The sequence below is a fragment of the Papio anubis genome, chromosome 5 (genome assembly GCF_008728515.1).
Source record: "Papio anubis isolate 15944 chromosome 5, Panubis1.0, whole genome shotgun sequence".
NCBI classification, from domain to species: Eukaryota; Metazoa; Chordata; class Mammalia; order Primates; family Cercopithecidae; genus Papio; species Papio anubis.
Genome location: NC_044980.1, coordinates 35,486,338 through 35,507,109, shown reverse-complemented (window position 1 = coordinate 35,507,109; position 20,772 = coordinate 35,486,338). Strand labels below are relative to the sequence as shown.

Below are 20,772 nucleotides of genomic sequence, written 5' to 3'. Positions count from 1 at the left end.
TCCAGCTCCAGTTCTTGGAGTTGAGCAGGAGAGCATGTCCTTACTTATTTTCTTGTGGCTGGCTCCCCCAGCTGGCTCTGCCAAGATTTTACCTTGCTGCACGGGATCCTTCCAGAGACTGCCCTGAGCTTACTGTAATATTTCCATGAATGGAAAATGTATTTTCCTTTGAGGAGAGGAATAACAACAACATGCAAAGATGTTAATGTAAAACTATTTTTTTTCTTTATTCAAAATACATCTACAAAGTAATGCTTCCCAGTCCACACTGAATGCATGTGTATGCAGAGCTTGTGATGGCTTGGTGAGAGGATGGGCTCCCTACAGGATCTTTCCATAAGAAATGGTTAGTATGTAAAAAAATTGTGTAACAGAATTAAGTTGATATGATTAAGTCTTTGCTCTACTAGTATCTTAAGATGACAGCCACATACATTAACATTTGTAGTGTATTTCCCAAATAGAGCCTCGACATTAAATGGTTACTCCATCACAGCCTAATGTTAACTTTTATACACAGAATGCTTGGGGTCTATATAAAAATATCTCTAATTGTATATCAGAGGATGTATGTCTAGATTTTCAGTCTGTTAGCATAATTAAGTCCATTCTTCACCATTTTCAGCCAGAAACTCAAACACAGCTGCTACTGCCTGACAGCTCCCACTCAGCGTCTTTGACTGGATATTCCTTAGGGGGTAAAAATTAATCTCTAAACCTGGGAGCTGCCTTGCCTGAAACTAATGCCCCTGCTGTTTTTTCTCATAACCTCATTGACAGTGTCTTCATACTGATTCATCTTCTACCATTTCTCTTATGGACATAAACAAAACAAAAGCAAACCCCACTCCAGCTGAAAGTTTTGAATGATTTGATAAGTGGGATTCCAAAACAGAAATATTTTGTTTCTCTCGTTCTAAGGACTTTTGATTAAAGAAAAGCACTTTCAAATAAAAAATACCCACTCAACTCATGGACTTCTATTAGACAGCTCATTCGTTTGACTTCTTTCAAATATATAAGTGGTCTTTATGTTTTGGTAGGCAGACTTCATGGGGGAATGATTTTGGACTCAAGAGAAGTGTTTCAGGTGAAAAAAAAAAAAAAGCCAAAAAAATGAACCTCTTTTTTATTCTTCCTTAAAGAAGACCTGTACTCTTGGTGTTTTCAAATCCTTTGTTTATAATGTTGCCTGTGCTCAACTCTTTCCTAGCTCTTTAGTGTTCCATGGTGTGCCCACAAGCACCCTTGCTAGCTGCTACCTTCTCTTCTGTTTGAGGAGTGGCGGGAGACATTCTTCCCAGAGTAAGAAGGGAATACTTCCCCCATTGGGATGAACTGGGCAAAGGGTTTTACGAATAATCCCAGTCCTGGAATGGCCTCCTGCCTGGCAACTTGCATAACCTGCACTTTGCACACAGGACCTGGTGACCACCACACATAGCCATCCTGTCCTTAGAAATTTTCACTCCCATTTAAGTGTCCTTTCTGAAAGCCCTGTGCTCCATGGATGGTACAGGGTGTTCTGAGGGGAAATAGAGGGCAGGCGCTTTCATGACATGACAGGATGTCTGGGCTGGAAGAGACCACGAAGACATCTAGGGAAGTCCCTCATTTTATAGATGAGGACACTGAGGCCTAGAGGTGAGATGGGATTTACTCAAGGCCACATGGAAACTGCCTCTGTCTCTCCTCACAGCTGTGCTAGATGTATATGTGCACCTAGCTACTAATGAAATCAGTATACCAGTCAGAAGAGAAAGGGACAAAATCTTACTGTTCAACTGATAACCGGTTGTAATTCAAGTTGTTAACATTTTGAAACTAAAACTCAATTGTATTCTGAAAGATTTTTAAATCTCAAAAGTTGATTATAAAATGTTTTTAGCCTACTATTTGTTTAACTTATATAAAAAAAATCACATTTATAGGATTGTGTGCCACATAAACTTGTAAGATCTGATCCAGAATATTTTTGATCTTGGTACCTTATTAGGTAAGACTAACATGAAATGATGTAAAAATTTCAATTATGGGATGAAAATTATACACTTTGGCCACCCAAAATCCTCCCTTGTTTTTTGGAGGATTACTTTCCAATCTTATCAGAAGGGAGGAAAGGGGATTAAGGGGCTTGCTGGAGAGAATGAGCTGTAATGAGATGGAAAGATTTTATAATGGTTTTTAACACCTGGTGCTCAAGAAAGCATTTCTTATGTTAGTCTACATCTTGGTTTCACTGTCGATGGGTTTCTCAGTTTCATTGTCCTGTGCAATCAATTGATATGGTTTCTTCATTTCATTCTCTTCAATCACTGAGTTACCCATTTCAACATCTCTGTTCTTCAGTTCATGTCGAGACAAATGCTCCACAATCCCGGCTCCCAGGGAGTCTCCCAGTACGTTGGTGGTGGTCCGGAGGCGATCCCTGCGGGCAGGGTGGGGAGGAGGGAAAAATGAGGCTCCCGTGACCATCACAAGATTTCAACTTACATTAGGAACTGGCCAGCGAAGCACCTCTTAAAATTCAGTTCGCTGTGTCTACCAACTGCAAGATTACATAATAGACACATAATGTTCATAATAGTAGCTATTAAAAGTTATAAGGCCATATAGATGATGAATATTCAGTTATTAGTCTGACTGGAGTGAGAGTCCCAACAGTGGGGAATGAGCCTTCTATTTCAGCTATTCTCAAAATAATACTAAGATATCATTTGTCCCTCTCAGTCTCATTTTCTCATGAATGTATAGTGGAGTTTTGCAAAGACTACATGATGTGTGATGTCACAACTCACTGAAGCAGTTGTGAAACTGCAGAAACAGTTAGGAAACTCCAACTGTCTTGCATTAAGCCAGACATTAAGGAAACTTGCAAAATATGAAATAGTACCATTCTTTTCACTAAATGTTGGGGTCGAGGCCGGGCGCGGTGGCTCAAGCTGGTAATCCCAGCACTTTGGGAGGGGGAGGCAGGTGGATCACCTGAGGTCAGGAGTTCAAGACCAGCCTGGCCAACATGGTGAAGCCCGTCTCTACTAAAAATACAAAAATTAGCCAGGTGTGGTGGTGTGCACCTGTAATCCCAGCTACTCAGGAGGCTGAGGCAGGAGAATCACTTGAACCCAGGAGGCGGAGGTTGCAGTGAGTCAAGACTGTGCCATTGCACTCCAGCCTGGGCAACAAGAATGGAACTTCATCTCAAAACAAGTAAATAAACAAATAAAATAAATTTTGGGCTCAAAAATGTTTATTTTTTACAAAAAAATGCTATTTACGTTAGCATATGTAACCTTTTTAAGGATGATAAATTCATTTTATTTATTCATTTTATGAATTTATTATTGTCACCTTTAAATAAAACGTGTTCTAAATTAACAAATGGAAATTTATGTTTGTCTGATATGATAAATATGAATAGATACAACCCATATAGATGAAATGCTATTTCAGTGCTCAATAACTTTGAAGTGTAAAGATCAAAGACTGCGGAGAACTGTAGCTTTATACGAGAGTGCTCATGTTAACCGATGCTGACTGTGGGCCAGACAGTAGGCTGCATACTTTCTAGGCATCATTGCACTGAAGCCTACAGTACCCCTTGGAGGTAGCAGACACAGGCACCCTCATTTTACAGAGGTAGAACCTAGGGTGGTTGGGTAATCTGCCCGGTCTCACACAAGGTCAGGACACAAACACAGGTCCCCGTAAGTGAATCCTCTCTGCCCGTTCTGGGGCTTCACACACACTGTCAAGCTCTTTTCATGGTCTCAGTTCCAGTGAACACACGTTGTGCTAACTCCAGCACCTACTGTGTTCTAGGCATTTGCTTTGGGCATCCTGGGGAAAGATTTTCAAAAGTGGAAGTAAACTTTCAAGAGAAAAGGCACAGAGAATGCCAGTTGGAAGAGCAAGGAAAGGGGGCACAGGGATGGGCCTGTAGAGGTTAGAGTTTGAGAGTGTGGAGGGTACATTTCTTGGAACTTTTCCCAGATCCAAAACTCAATTCCACTTAATGAGACTGGGTCTCTTCCCAGTGTCGGCATGGCTCAGCCTCACCCTGTTGGGCTAGGATGGGAAAATCATTCCCACCGGATTGGGAAGCACACAGAAGCAGGGCCTGAGCTGGCATGCGGGGCCTGCAGCTTTGTTCCAGCTGCTGTGGCGTTGTGTTGTGCAACTCAGAAACAGCCTTGCTGATTTATGCTGCCTTTGCAGACAGCGGGTTTCCCAATTCCTGAATGGCTTTATGGAGTGAGATCTGTGGCAGCCAGATGTGCCCCTCAGGCTGATAGGGGAGTGAGTGCACATGTCGGCTGGGACTCGGTCTCCAGATAAGGACCAGGGGTCAGACAGTGAGGACAATTTAACTATGGGCCGAGTGGCCCCTCTCCTCAGAGTTCTTTCTGTAGCTGTGCCAGGCTGCCTGGTGCCCTGGAGTGACAGAGGTGGGCCCTGTGACCGTGAGTCAGAATGCAGGCCAAGCATACTCACAGGAACCAGTCCACTGCGATGATGAGCGTGATGTCGTCAGTGGGCAGGCCGACAGATGTCAGCACAATGACCATGGTGACCAGGCCTGCCTGAGGAATTCCAGCTGCCCCAATACTGGCAGCCGTGGCCGTGATGCTGTTAACAGAAGTACCAGAACAGAAAACACTTTTACAAAGCTCCCCAGGTAGAGCATATACGCTGCAAAATACACGCGGTGCCAATGCCTGACTTGCCATGTAACACAAGAGGATGTGCTTCAGGAAAAAAGTAAATGAGATTTTTTTTTTTTTTTTGAAACAGAGTCTCACTCTGTTGCCCAGGCTGGAGTGCAGTGGTGCAAACTAGGCTCACTGAAACCTCTTCCTGCTGGATTCAAGCAATGCTTGTGCCTTAGCCTCTGAGTAGCTGAGAGTACAGGTGCATGCCCCCACACCTGACTGATTTTCTTGTTTTTAGTAGAACGGGCTTTCACCATGTTAGCCAGGTTAGTCTCAAACTCCCGACCTCAAGTGATCCACCCACCTTGGCCTCCCAAACTGCTGGGATTACAGGCATGAACCGTCATGCCCAGCCTGTAAACGAGATTAAAAAAAAAAATTGAACTAATCATCATGCTAACTAATATTTATCATATGCTTACTATGTGTCTTCTGATATACTAATCGTGGCTTATCTCATTTGGTCCTCATACAATGACCCTTGTGAAGTTGGACCTATTATTCTAGTTGTTTTAAAATAAACTGGCAGCTATACACTTTTTAACATCCCTGAAAGTATTTTGTAAGGCGAAGTTTAAAATTCTGTAGAGTTACAATAATAATTTCTTTCCAATAATTCCCCTATCCAAGTGGAGGGTTGTAAAGTTACTGAACATTCATGATTAATGTTGTCAAAAGAATCAAATTTGGTTTCTTAGTTTGGTTTGCTTAGTTAATTCAAAAGCAAAATGATTTATGCACAAAGTTTTATAGTATTAGGAATACCTTTTATGAAGGCAGTGTAGACATGGCTTGCAAAGCAAATGTTTTATAAATAGTAAAGTATTATCTAGTTATAAGTAGTATTAATAAAGTATTAAGTCTGGCACAGAAAGTATTCATGGTCCCCATACTGGTCCCCTTCTAAGGTACTGGAACTTTTAGCTGGTATATTGCTCCCCAGAATGAAGACTACACTTCCCAACCTCCCTTGAAGCTTAGATTAAGTTCTGGCCAGTCAGACATGCATGGAAGTGACTGAACAACTTGCAGGGTATACCATTTCCCCACTTCCCACTGGCTAAAATCTGGGGGTGGTAGGTCATCCCGGATCCCCTGGATAATGATAACACTCAAATGACTCAGTCCCTTATATTACAGAACACCTATCAATCAGCCTTGAAGGCTTTGTGGAGCAGAGCTGTGCTGCATGAAAGAGAAATATATTTCTATCTTGTTTGTCACTCTTACTGTTATTTTTAACTCTGTCACATGCAACTGAACCTTTTTTACAACTCAGAGCCTTTCAATCAATATGCCAAAGTATGGGTTACAGGTGAGCTGAGATAATGATCTCCTCAGTCCCATTGTAACTACTTTGGGCCTGAGGTTCCCAGAACCCCCAGGTCAGTCAGTGACCTCTGGCCCTGATCAGCCTTGTCCTTTTTACTCCAATGCACCCTACTACAACTATCATCATTTTCTACTAACACAAAACATACACAGAGTCTAACAACTTATTTCTAAATAAACATAACAAATGTATGGTGACTGATTAGATGAAAAGAAACTAAGACACCAAATGTAGGCATAAATGCGGATTTGAACTTGGTCTGGAAGTAAAAGCTGTAAAAGACATGTTTTGGGGGACAACTGGGGAAATTTGAATATAGATTGAATATTCTGGAAGTATTTTTAAGATTCTTACTATTGTGGTTATGTAGAAAAATATCCTTGTTCTTAGGAGATGCATGCTGAATTACGTACAGGTGAAATGTCATAATGGCAGAGAAAGACAGAGAAAGAAGAAGCAAAAATGGCAAAACGTTTGCAATTTTTCCATCTGGTAGAGGATGGTTGTTATAATATTGTTTCAACTTCCCTATATGTAGGGCAAATTTCACAACAAAATGTTAAGTGATAAAAATCCCCCCAAATCTGACTTATTTTGCTCTCCAAAATGTACTTTTAATAACAATTTTTTGAAAACCCCACAACAGTGAAGAGTAGAGGCTGATCTGGATTGTGAGTCTGAAAGCGTCCCATTGCCATTAGACTCAAGTGGACCTTGTGCAAAATAACTTTTAATAAGTAAAAAGGAGGGATTATATTTGCATATGCACAAGGGTATGCCTGGCGTATCTCTGGAAGGACACGGAAGAAACTTGCAGGTAACACTGGTTGCCTCTACAGAAGGAAACTAAGAGACTGGGGGAAGGTATGGAAAGGAAAATAACTTTTCACTGAACACCTCAAATATAATAGTTTTAAAAAATTCTCCACAAAAGTCAGATTCTTGAACTACTTGTCAGTGTGGTCTGTCATCTATCTTACACTGGTTAAAAATTCACCCAGGCCCGGCGCGGTGACTCACGCCTATAATCCCAGCACTTTGGGAGGCCGAGGCGGGTGGATCACGAGGTCAGGAGATCGAGACCATCCTGGCTAACATGGTGAAACCCCATCTCTGCTAACAATACAAAAAAATTACCTGGGAGTGGTGGCGGGCCCTTGTAGTCCCAGCTACTCAGGAGGCTGAGGCAGAAGAATAGTGTGAACCCGGAAGGCGGAGGTTGCAGTGAGCCGAGATTGCATCACTGTACTCCAGCCTGGGTGACAGAGTGAGACTCCATCTCAAAAAAACAAAAAACTCACTCAGGAGAAAAAGTTCATCTAACTTTTTATTTTATGGCAGTATATATACAAGCTAACCTATTTTAATGCTTTTAAATATTGAAGTATAATCTAACACTTTTAAAAAGGAGAAATATCCATACTATGTATTTTACAGACATTAGAAAGAATGATGAGGTAGACATATTTATTGGTCTATTGACAAGCAAACCAGTCAAAGGCAAACATGTATGTATAATATAATTTCACTAACTACCAAAAAGAAGTGTGTGCATGTCTATGCATAGGAAGAGTCTTTCCAAATCAAACATGAACAATGGTCACTTACAGAAAGATGTGGGGCGAGATGATGGCAGGCAAGTTTCCCTTTTTACTTTATACATATCTATATTTTTTGAACCTTGTTATTAATAAGTGTATACATCTATACTCTAAAAAGAAAACAATGAAAATATCTAAATATAAAATGATTACCCCAAATCCCCACCTCTTGATTATGTGGGATCCCCTTCCCAACCCTGGTTATCCTCTTGTCTTTTAAAGGCATTCTTTTTTTTGTTTTTGTTTTTTTTTTTGAGATACAGTCTTGCTCTGTCCCCCAGGCTGGAGTGCAGTGGCACGATCTAAGCTCCCTGCAATCTCTGCCTCTGGGTTCAAGCAATTCTCCTGCTTCAGTCTGCCAAGTAGCTGGGACCACAGGCCCATGCCACCACACCTGGCTAATTTTTGTATTTTTAGTGGAGACAGGGTTTCACTATGTTGCCAGGCTAGTCTTGAACTCCTGGCCTCAGGCGATCCACCCGCCCTGGCCTCCCAAAGTGTTGAGATTATGGGTGTGAACCACTGCTCCCAGCCTTAAAGGCATTCTTAAGAAAGGGTTGTATAGAACTCTTTCCTTGTACCTGATTGTAATAATCTGTCCGAAGTTCAGTTCAAAGTTGTTAACTTGAGCAATGAAAATGGCAGCCAAAGCCTCATAGAGGGCAGTCCCATCCATATTAATGGTGGCTCCTACGGGGAGCACGAATCTGGTGACACGCTTGTCCACGCCATTGTTCTCTTCCAGGCACTTGAAGGTGATGGGTAGGGTGGCAGAACTGAGAACAGTGAAACAGGGCACATCAGCTGAGCATCCTGGTATTTCTGACTGTCTGTGTGTTTGGTCTTTGGGACAGACAGTTCCTTCCTCTCCCATGTTGTAACTTAATGGGAACTGAGTCAGCACTTATATAAATAGGGGAGCGGGTTAAGAACAGTGTGGTCCCCTCACGGGGTCATTTGGCAGCTCTCCTGCTTCTGGGTTTCTCTGTGAGGCATCACTTGTGATCATGCCCCCATCACGACAGCCTGTGCCAAGTCACTCTGCCTCTTTTCCCTCAGGCAGATGTCAACTAAAGAGAGATGAAGTGGGCGGGAAAGGATAGTTGATTTCCAATTCATCCCCGCAAAAGATATGTAGCCAGGCATTCCCTGAATCCCAAATAGGTGTGATTGGCATGAGAAGTGAGAAAGCTGACTCATCATTCCTGGAAGTTTAAAACCCAGAATAAAATGGCTCCTCCTACACCTTACTTGAGGGGCCCTGGTTCAAGGTAACATTTCAGATTCATTTTCCACACATACATACATACCTTGAAGAGGTCCCCAGAGCAGTGATGAGTGCTTGCAACAACCCTCCAATAAAAACCCAAGGGTTTTTCCGTGTTACCAAGAAGTAGAGGAGTGGCAGGACAATGACTGCGTGAATGAATAAGCCAACAATGACAGTCACAGTGTACATGGCAAGCTGCCCTCCAATCACGCCCATGTCTTCCATCTCCACAATCTTCCCGGCAATCAGGAAGAGGATACCCACGGGGGCGTACCTGGGGAGAAGCAACACCAGCACGGTTGGAGTCTGGTTTCCACCAAGCTAGTCCACAGAAATTTCCAAGTGATAAGAAAAAGTGAAAGAGAGTTGACTGCCAAACTTTCCTGCCCAGGATACCATTAGGACTTACAGAAACTGTGGACTTCTTTTTTTTTTTTCTTTTGTAAGTACGAATTTCCCCTGATTCTTGCAGAATCGGGCTTTCCCCTCCCTCAGAATTGCTCTAGGACACAATATTTTTCTCTTAAACCTGGGAAAAAAGGCAGATACAGAGCTTTTGATACCCACCTCTGTCTTCCTAGACAGCTCTCCTTTCACTACACGGGGGTCACTTTTCTGGTCCTCAGATGGCACTCACTCCCTCTGCCTCCTGCTCCCCTGCTAAGTGTCCTGTTCTGCTGGAATCCACTGCACCAACATCCAGACTTTTGGAAGCATTTTCCACATCAGAGCCTAATTCCCAAGTTAAAGCAAGAGGCACACGATGGTACGCCAGTGTCTCAGGTTTGCAGTCAGTTCTCTTTCTCAAGGGCTACTTTTATTATTGCCTTTCCATATCTACATACCACTTACGAGATTACTTAGTATTATTCTTCCAATCATCTTTTTTACTTAAGTAAATTTACTTTAAAAGAAAATTTTGTTATAGTGCAAATGAAAATCTAGTACTGCTTGCCATAAATAGAAGATGTCCATAAAGTAAATTCATGATTAAACTTAATAATGTGCATGTATGTACTATCACAATCAGGTTATAGGTGTTCTAATGAAGTCATTGTTCCCCACAGGCTGCTACTGCCATTGTGAGCTTTCCTCCTGCAGACAATGCAAGAAAAAGCAACTGAGACTCAAAATGACTTCTACAAGTTGAAATAACCCAGAGGTTGCTTAAAGACCTCGCTGCCTGGATTTCCCTTCTCTTTGTTTCATATGTGCAGGAAACTACAACCAAACTCACATTACCAAACACAGAGAAGCCAATCACACTTAAGGAGAAGGGTCTCCTGGCAACTATGGAGGACTTGTTTCAAATCGAAAAATATAATGCTTCTTTCAAAAGTCCTTTGAGAACCCAGGCCAGGAAATCATAGGAATACCTGTTTTCAGAAATATAGTAACTGAGCATTGAATGTGCAGGCGAATGTACTGCTAGACAAGCTGCATGTGAGATTCATTCAGGGGCCTTGAATGGGCTTCTTTCATAAAAGAGGTGAAAGGTGGAGGCATTTAATAATATGAAGAGAAATGTCCACTTTCGTTCCTGCCAGGACTTCAAAGGAGCCTTCCAAGTGGGGGCTCCCGTGGAGACCACATTCTGATCTGTCTTTGTGCCCAAGTTCATATCCATCTTGTACAAATTCCTGAAAAATGGATTTCTCTGGGCTTTGGTGGCATTAAAGACAAGCGCATTTTTAATTATGTTGGTGAGGGACTGCTTTTCTTAGCAATGGATTCTTTCCTGCTTCAGGTGCCACAGAGGAGCCTGGATTAAAAATAAAGAATGAAAGAGAGGCAACCTCCACAGAAAGCCTAAGTCAATCAAAGGGTTTTCTCCCTGTTGGGTCAAGTTTACTTTCCAAGGTCAATGTTCCTCTTGGGTTTATAGTCTCTTTCTTTGTCTCCTGCTGTCAACTTTATTAAAGCAAATTTTGTCATAAATTGTGACTTGGCATTTTATAATACTTCCTGTGAATCCTTTAGACATTGCAGCAGAACTGCCATTTACAATTCTTTCTTAGGGCTGAAACAGATGAGGAGCCCTCAGTTTTCCTGATGGCCTAAGGGGCCTCTCCATTTGCTTTTCCCTTTACTGAAAACACCCTTCTTCTGGCACTTTGGTGTGTCTTCTTCCTCTGTTCATTCAGGTCTTAACAAAGTATGTCACCTCCTCAGAGGCCTTTCTGCACCATCCAAGGCAAATTTTGTGCCTTCTCCTAGTTACCTGCTATTTTATTTTATTTTTCCACAGCACCTGTGACTAAAGCATATGGTTGATTGAATTGTTTATTGTCTGTCTCCTTTAAAAGAGTGTAAGATCTGGAATATCCTTGTATGTTTTCTTTATTGCTATATCCACAGTGCCTGGTACTATATGCTTAGCATATAGTAGACACTCAGTAATTAGGTCTTGAATGAAAAACTAGATAAAAAATGGAGAAACGAGGAATGAGATTCCATCAGCACTGGGGTAAAAGGAGGTGACAGGCTTTGAAAACAAGGAAGCAAACTTATTAGGAGAGGCTTGCAGATAGGTTCAAGGCCTCTAGAGGCCCAGAGGTTCATTGATTTTCCTGTGCTTACCAGAGTGAGATCACTGCAATTGGCCATCCTGACTCGTGGTACCTTCCTCAGTACAGAACACATGTTGATGGCAATAACCATCTCGTATATAACATATACAGAAAATGGAAATACATACCACATTATTACTGCTACCAGTCTCATGATGGCTTCGTTAAGAGAATCAAAGAACTCTCTCAGGGCCTGGCCCTGTTCCTTCATGTTTCCAATCACAAAACCGAAGCACATGGAGAAGACAACTAGACCCAGGGCATTGACTCCATTCACAGATCCTGGAACTGGGACCAGCTCCTCTGTGATTCGGGTAAGAGTCTCCATGGCCTCAGACACGTTGTTTATCACAGCACCCACAAGCGTTTCGTTGGCCTGGATGGGCACTTTAAAGCTTCTCTTCTCATAGTTGGTTTTAAACTTAAAAATAAAAAGCACAATGAGGATTAAAGGTGATTTTTATTTTTTTCTTTATATTTTCCTGTTGTCAAATTTTCTAAAATGATATTTATTACTCTGTATTCAGAGACTAGTGTTATAGAAAGTCTCTTTCTCTCTCTTTCTCTCTCTCTTTAATCTGTGGCAAACCCCTACTACTTTCTTAACATAGACAGAAACACATACTGAAATACATACAAATCATGACACACACACACACACACACACACACTCACTCAAATATATAACAAATGATAACAGGAAAGAGATATCCAGCTAAAGATGCTGGACTGAACACATGCATCTGCTTTTGCTTTCTTCTGAAACCCTAATAAAATGACTATAATGGGATTTTTGTTTTAAACCATAAACCCAAATATTCACAATAGTCCTCTTCCCTTCTGTGGGGATTATGCTATGGTATAATAGATAAATCACCTGGTATCCTTTCTCTCATATTCCACAGCTGTGAAACAAGAACAACTGTGCTGTTTCTACCTCACCGTGTTGTTGTGATAATCAAACAGAATGTATGAGAACATCTTGCAAATTTTAAAGTACTGTACTAATTTCTGCTAACGGTGCTCAATGACAAAGCCCTTCAGGGATTAGACCTGTTTAGAGATTTCAGTGGGTATTAAAAATTAAAAATCCCTAAACAACCAGTCTCCAAGCCATTCTTGATGTTATCAATTCTTAAGAATAGGTGCCTGATTAATAGTTGGTGAGGACAACTCACCTTCTCCAAGTCTATAGTGGGATTTCACTTCTAACTCAAGAGATGGTCTTTTTTCCCATCATCTATTCAGTTTCTGCATAGATGCCCCAGTCAGGAGATGCTGGCCACATGAAACAAGTAAGCTCATCCCTCTGTGATTTTAATGAGAGTGGAATTCCTGATCTTGATAGCGATTGTAGGGAAAGCACCAGTAAGAGTAATAATATATGGATGGTGAGTGACTCTAGAATCCAGGGGAAGAAAGTGCTGCTGTATATGAAGTGCTTGGTCATTTCTTTACTGAGGGTTAATGGAAAACTTTCTTATCCACTGGGAAACAACTATTCCCAAACAAAGGCATGGCCAGCTGTCAATACTATGCACACATTCCTGAACAGTTAGTAGCACTGGTAATTTCAAGCAACAAAAAAATTGGCCCCATTCATCTATTCCAATCGACTCTCAAATTTCTTTATTCCATTGGGTTCTTATGCATTTTGTGGATTGTCCAGGGTAGATTTTCAATCCTGATCAGCCTTTCTTATGCCTCTAACGCATTCCCCTTACACTCTGCAGTATGCACAGAAACTGCAACCTTGTTAGAGTTCTGGTCTAAGCCAACTAGACCTGGAGAGAAAGATTTTCTTTCCCTTCAAAATCCTGTAAATGCAAATCCAAATCAAACACAATCAATCTGCACAAGTCAGCACTTTTTCTATCTGAAAGATCTGGAAATCAACATTTTTGATATCACCCAGGGCCAGCTGACTTACTGGAATGTCAGCCCCATGGTGCTGGAGTTGGCTGGTTGGATTGAAAGGCACTTATTATTTATAGTTATAGTTGTTTTTGAACAAAGAAAGTTAGATTTTGGCCTCAGGCTTATTTATTTTAAAAGAAAGAATTTGGTTTGAATGTTTCAATGTGTGCATGTATTACATATTAAAAATAGTCTTAAAAATTATTACAAGGGAAAAAAAAACAAAGGGAGACTTACATGTGTAAAACACAGTCTTCTACTAGGTTGGGGTTTTGTTTGGTTTGTTTTACGGATCCTAAGCAGAAGCGTTAGGGAATTACAACAGGAGTGAATTGACACCATATGGAGAAATGTTTGGGAAGTGTTATTTAACCCAGAGTGTCTGTTTCCCTTTTAATATTTTAGGCAACAAAGTTCTTATATTCAAGTGAGGTTAAAGTGAGCTTTATTGATTTTATCTTCTAATAGTAAAAGGTATTTGTATCCACAACACAGAGCCAAGAGTTGCTTGCATATGAGCTAAAAGGAGCTGGACCTCACTATAGCCTCCAGGTCGGGGTCTCATCACCCTGAATATTCCTTTCTTGGAAGCAGAATGGAGTAGCAGAAAGCAGACAGAATTTGGAGTCAACACAGTGAATCTGAATTCGGAGTCTGCCACTTACTACTTGTGAGAATTTGTGCATGATACATAATTGTCTTGAGTTCATATAGATGAACTGCCCCATCAGTGAAATGAAGACAATGATATTTATTGTATTTATGTGAGGACTAAAAAAAATGTTAGTGCTTGGCATATAGCAGGATTTCCATAAGTGATGATGCCATTCTTTTCTGCTTTGGCTCTCCTTTAGAGTCCATTAGGTCCTTGGTAGACTTGAAAAAAAAAAAAACCAGTCCATTGATATTTAAATCAAACCCAGAAATCTGAATAATCTCTCTAATCTTCTTTAAGGCAAGTTATAAATATATTTTATATTGGTGTTTGCTTGGTTGATGGGCTTTTGCCAGCAGGGAGTTGTGGGATAGGAAGGGGGGAGGGTCTTGTGATTAGCCTTCTTAACAATAGCAGACTCAATGAGCTATTTGTATGCAAGACACACAGTGTCTGGCAACTACTAAGCCTTCAATACAAGGTAAGACCATCTCCTCCCAAAAAAATTCCTAGAAAACACTAATGTTTTTAATCTGGTTGACAAGAGAAGTGTTTCTTATAGCAGAGAAATGAGGGGGGAAAGAGGGTCCCACTTGGTTTGGTATAAAAAAGAGGAATTTCAAAGGTGAGTTAATGTCTGTAGAGTGTTTACCTGTTTAAAGCAGGCTTCTACCAGATTTGGAGGGAACATGTTCCTGCAAAGAAAATAATAGTCACTTGCAAAATTTTCCAAGTAATAAGTTTGCTCCTTAAATTCTGTTTCATTGTGTGTAGGGTAAAGATTGCATTGAACCAAGCAACAAATGGAAAAAGAAAAATGTTAGTGGATTTTACGACTTGAAAAGGAATATATGGTCCTCCCTAAGTGTGGCCCATGTAGTTTATATTTTCAGGGGAGTCCAAACTCGACTCATTTATCCTCTTGTCAGCCAATGGGGTTCTTGATTCAGCCATTATCTTATTAAAAACTCTGCTGCTAGGAATAATCAAAGTGAGAATGGAAATGACTTTTATCGTTAGCTTTCTGGCTAACTAAGGTATTGTTCAGCAGTGGTCTTTTTGGTTATTGTGCCATGTGTCTAGGAACCAAATGTTTTGAATCAAAAGCCATGGTCAGCCTATGGAATTTTGTTCTCCAAAAGTCTCCCAAAGGCATTCTGGGGAACGGGGGTTTGGCACTGAATTGCTAAAGCTTCTGCAGCTCTTTGGTAGCCAATGGAGAGATGACCTGCAAAATTTGAACTTGAAGCCCATGTGGCAGGATTTGTTACTTCTTCAGAGACTGTGTCAAAGCAGTGTTTATGTTTGTAGGCGGTAGAGTGAGGGACAACACTCTGGCTGGGAAGTCTGTCATCAGCTGTGTGACCCTGGCCAAGTCATGGCACCCATTTATATCTCAGTTGACTTATCTCTTAAAGAGGAGATTGGATTAAACTATCATTAGGGCTCCAAGATGAAAGACTGTGGGAGAAGGAGACATGACCCGGCAGTTATCTCAAGCTCAAGATTCCAGCAGTTGCATGTTACCAAAGTTATATTTTAATATTATAAACGTTTGTCCCTTTCTTCCTACTAGACCATCCTGTTTTCTTTTCCTTCTTATCTATCTACGGGGTTGTTGCCATCAACCTTGATAGAAATGTGCATTCAGAAGATTCCAGGATACATGCTCAAACCAAGTGATTGATTGTGAGCAGGATACATTTGTCACTGGAGCAAGGCAGGGCAGAAACACAGTCTTCTGATGGATCAATCAGACTGGGGATGATGAGATTCTAATTCTTCAAACAAGGAGTAACAATTATAGGGAAAGAAAATGTAATATAATAAAATACTTCTAATCTAAACGATCTGAGGGTAAAGTTCATGAAGAAATAGTGAAAAGCCTTAATTAATTATAGGAACTAAATAAAAACATAGCTATTGAATGTCAGCTTGGCATGGAGTAATGTTACAGGGTGGCTTGATACATGCAGATCATTGTGATTAACTCCCTGAAAAAGGACTTTGAAGAAGAGGCCCCTTGGGCAGGGTTTACATACATAGAGATGGTAGAAAGTCACCCATGGTTGGAATTGAGAGGTGCTGCTGAAGGTACCCTCTGCTCCCCAAACCTCTCTTGACTTTACCTGCCACAGCCCCATTCCTTGAGATGCAATGGAGGAATTTCCTTCAGATGATCAATGGGGAATGGGCCTTTTACACAGGTATCTAGAATTGACAGCCCAGTCACTCTGCAGGTAAGTTAGCTGAAAAGCTGGGAGGAAATAGCTAGTCTTTGGGAAAACAGGCTGGGAGGGACTAAACGGTGGGGGAATGCTAAGCAGATGGGGGATCTAGAGCCTATTATGAGATAGCTTTCCTTTGTCCTTCTAGATTCACTCTCCATTCTGTCTGTGCCCTGGGAGCCTGGCCTCTGTGGACCACAACACATGGGTTCTCTTGCCCTCTGGCTTCCTACTCCTATTGGGTTTGTCTAGTGACATGCACTAACAGATCACAGGGCAGAGGGAGTCTATATTCTCCTAGAGCTCTCTTTGACAGATTTGGTGGCAGCTTCCTTCCTCTATTTAGGGTTCCTGAGGCCCTTCCCTCCCGAGGCTATAGCTCTTTCTGGGTTCCATAACACCTCCTTTCTTTTGCTCCTTCATAGCTAAGGGTGGTAACAAAATAGTTTCTTACTGTTAGTGCTTTGGGGCCTCACCATCCTTGGTAGGTTCCTTTAAGGCTGCCTGCACCTTGGCAAACCTTCTTCAAGGTTCCTTTTGAGTATGTGGTATGCTTCCTGCCAGGACCTGACTGAGCAAGGGCAGGTGTGTAGGGGAGAGGAAGCAGGAAGGTGCCAGGATTGAATTTTGACTTACTTCACAGTTCTACATAAGGCTGACTCTATTACCAAGTCTGCTTCAAGTAGTAGATAAGACTCATCTGTAATCAATGTATGGTTTGTACGTAAAACAATGCTAAAGAAACCATCCTTTATTCTTTTATTACAGACCTGCCAAATTCTTTCTCCACAAATATTATGAAAGGAAAACCTTGGGACAGGTTTGGCAAAATGATCTCTAAAGTCCCTCTGGAACCAGATTGTGTATAATGCGTTGTGCATGGTGGGCAATGATACTGATCACAAGTTCTAAATCAGAAGGGTCCAAAGAATAGGGCATAGTTGAATAAAAACTAGCCTTAAAGAACAGCACTTAAGAAAAATAGGTTAAGAATTATTAAAATTCCAAGGTGAGCTGCATAGTTGAGAGAGCTCAGTGACCAGATTCTGAATCCTAAAGGCAAGGTTCTCAAAATTCATATCTTCTCCTTGCTCTTTTCGCCTCTCTCATACAAGATCAGAAAATGGATCCTTCCTTCAATTTCTATAAGAAAGAAGTAAAGATATATGACCTTCATTTCAAGCCTGGCAAGGCTGGTTCAGTCAGACACCCCTTCCAGGGTTTGATTAGCTTCCCAGTAAGAGGATCTGGATGGTGAAAATACACCCCAAAGGACGGGCTTGCAAGGACATACCTGATCAAGTCCAGGAAGGCATCTGCAGCTGTCACTCGTACAATTTTGCCTTCTCTGTGCATGTTTTCCTTTGTGCCCTTCCCAGGATGGATGATGATGACAATGATTATGCCAATCACCACAGCAATGATGGTGGTAGTCATATAATAGACTACAGCTCGCATTCCCATCTTCCCTGATGCCTTACTATCTAGGGCTGCCATTCCTGGTGGAGGCAAACAGAAGATTTTCAGGAAGTCAGTCCAGGGAATTCTGCAGTGGAAGACAATGGGAACAGCATTTCCTTTATACTCCCCTACCCTCATCCCACCCAGCAATGGGATTTCGTACATATTGTGAGAACCTGGACCCAAATTTTACAAGGTGAAGGAAAAAGGCCGAGGCTACAATGGTGAGGCATCAGCGGTGTCAGTGAACATGCAGTCACTCATTTTCTGCCCCAGGAGTTGATTTCACATGGCCAAATCAATACTGTTCTCTAATGGTCTGAAAGTGCATCAGATTCTTTCCTAGGTTACCACTAGTTGGGGAAGCTACGAGTGTGAGTAGTGTGTGTGTGTGAGTGTGCCTGTGTGCATGTGTGTGTAAAGAAATACTTAAAACATTTTTCTGGCAGGATAATCTAAGTTTACTTCAAGTTCAAGCACTGTGGTGATTCACACACAGATTAACTGCCATTAAATTCTTTCAAAGGAATTATTTTATATATGTATTTGGGAGTCTTTTTTAAAATGTTTTAATGTACAATTTAAGCTATTATTCTGATCACCCGCTGATCTATCTTCAATTTGCATTTAAAGTAGACATTGGGTTATAAGGTTCTCAAATAGTTTCTCTGCTATTTCATCTCATCCAATCAAAAAATTTTTAAAAATTATCGTGGCACAGTTCTCATTCTTGTACCCTGTCTTCTTCTACTTTGTCCCACAGGTCTGAGATGCCTCATCTCATGCTAAACATCCCTCTTTCCCTCATTTTCAGGACATCTTCAAAGTCTGCCTCAGGCAAGGTGTCATCCTAGAGAAAAAAGGAGGCATGACTTTTAAGGTTTTCCTAATGGCTGTAGCTAATGGAACACAGTTTGATGCATTTTCGACTGAGAAACTATTGGAAAAGACACAAAACTCTCAAAAGATTAAATTATCTATATTAATATGAGCTCTTCTGTTTTATTAGCTGTATCTTCACTTTTCTTCATTCTTTATCCTCCCCAATCCCACTAAAATCCAATTATAGTGTAATCCAATTACAGTTAATTGAGTTTTTTAAAAACAATTTAAAATGGTGTTTCCACAAATGTATTAAAAGGTTATATTGTATTTCAATAATGAGTATCAAATTCTAATGGTGGTTTAATATTTAGCTAGTGGCCCTGTTCACACAAACATATGTACAGGTTGTGCAAACTCTAAATATTTGCATATTTAGAAAGTAAAGTACTGATAAAAATGGTGTCTACAATTGCCAGATAACTGGTTGGGTTTGCTCAAAAATCTTAATATAAAGGTAATTAGCTTAAGTGGAAATTGAAGCCATGACCTTCATTTTATAATTTCATTTGTATTTGAAACGTATCACTTATAATTTTCATTATAAGCCCTTAGTATTTCATATGTTCTTATTTTGAACAACCTATAATACAGATTAAAAAGCAATGAAGTAACAGTCTAAAGGATTTAACACGAAGTGGAATGGAGTGGGAACTTGAACTCGGGTCTTACGTAACTAGGTTCAGTGCACTTTCTGCCTCTGAGAAAACCAACCGTAGCTCCCACAGATAAGGAGGCCAGCTTTGGCTTTGATGCCATGCACTTAGCCTCTTTTATCCTGGGCCACTTTCTCGAAACCAGGGGCTAAGTATTCATTTGTTAGGATGGCACCACTTCAACACTTCAACTATGTTAAAAATGGGCTAATCTGTTCCCAACCGAAGTATCCCATCCCCCAGCAGTTTCATTCTCAGGTCTGAATCACATCTGAAAATATCTTGGCTTGGCTGTGCTCAAAATGATTTCTCTCAGAAGGGGCCCACTCTCTTTCCCATGAGTGCCTGAACTTGTCACCACCAAAGCCTGCAATTCTTCCGGCTCTCTCCCTGTGGAACCGGCGAGTGGTGTAAGCACAATACGCCGGATATCTCTGGGTACCAGGGAGTACCAGGCGGCAGTATTTTCTTCCTCCGAGATGCTTTTTTCCCTCTCGCGTTCTATTTTGTGGTGCTGTTCCGTTCTCACGCCAACTCTTCTCTGACGCTCCTGCCCACTATTCTCGACCTACAGCTATTCGGAGAGAGTGCTAAGTGGTCAAGGCAGAGCACTGGAAACCAAAGTGGCAAACAAAGGATGAGGCTTATATGTCCTTTCTCACACCATGGGGAGAGGGATAGGGAAAGTTATCCCAGTACCCACAGCTACAGGGCTGTTGACTCTAGAAAATAAAGTTTATAGGTTTTTAAAACATGTTTAAAGTAAAAACCTATATGAAAGCATTTTCTTCATACTTTCTAATTCTAAATAGCTAAAGACAACCATCAAGGCATTTTTTTTCCCAAAAGGCACAGAAGGAGAATCAATCATCAAATGAGAGGCCACCTCTGCATATTGGCCCTTATCCTTTGAAAGATAATAAAAACAACAGCTGCTATTGTTTTAGCCAAGAAAGGTAAGGGAAGTATATTCATTAATCACATCTCCATGTAGGTCCTTCCCTTAAAGGAGGATCGAAGTCCCACACAGAGTTACTTGACCACCTCTACCACCTCTGTTCCAGGTACCCTGGCTTGTAAAACGAATGAGACCACCAGGAACAAGGTGGTACACTGTCATCAGGGAACAGCAGGACTGATGTGTACAATCTGTTCACACACAATGGCCTTAATACTGGTGGCATCAGGAAAATGGAGGAAGAACTCTAGAAGATAAAACCCCAAATGAGCAGGGCATCACTTTCCCCACCCTCACCTAAACTCTGTGACCATTTCCTTTACCCAACCTCAAGAAATATGAGAGACTAACCTTTACACCAGAGACTAACCAGAGATGTCAGAGTGTCTGGAGCGAAGTTAAAGTACTAAATCACTTTGTAGAACGGGGCGCTTGGCAGGAACTGCCCTAAATGTTTGGGAAGGAGGAAGTTTACATTGAGCCTTATCACTTTAAAATATATGGGAAAAAAGAGCACTGGGGTGATGGG

At 41.2% G+C, this 20,772-nt stretch overlaps 1 protein-coding gene across 1 annotated transcript in view; it reads right to left on the bottom strand.

Annotated features, from left to right (window-relative positions):
• Nucleotides 1-202: 202 nt before the first annotated feature.
• The window catches only part of SLC1A3 (solute carrier family 1 member 3), an 84,135-nt gene continuing 63,565 nt past the window's right edge, over nucleotides 203-20,772 (bottom strand). The window contains exons 4-10 of the mRNA XM_003899585.4: nucleotides 17,581-17,785; nucleotides 14,711-14,753; nucleotides 11,615-11,907; nucleotides 8,957-9,190; nucleotides 8,228-8,422; nucleotides 4,495-4,629; nucleotides 203-2,428 (exon numbers count right to left, since the gene is read on the bottom strand). Coding sequence (XP_003899634.1) covers nucleotides 2,224-2,428; nucleotides 4,495-4,629; nucleotides 8,228-8,422; nucleotides 8,957-9,190; nucleotides 11,615-11,907; nucleotides 14,711-14,753; nucleotides 17,581-17,785 — 1,310 coding nt within the window. The 3' untranslated portion in view covers nucleotides 203-2,223. The remainder of the gene's footprint in view (nucleotides 2,429-4,494; nucleotides 4,630-8,227; nucleotides 8,423-8,956; nucleotides 9,191-11,614; nucleotides 11,908-14,710; nucleotides 14,754-17,580; nucleotides 17,786-20,772) is intronic.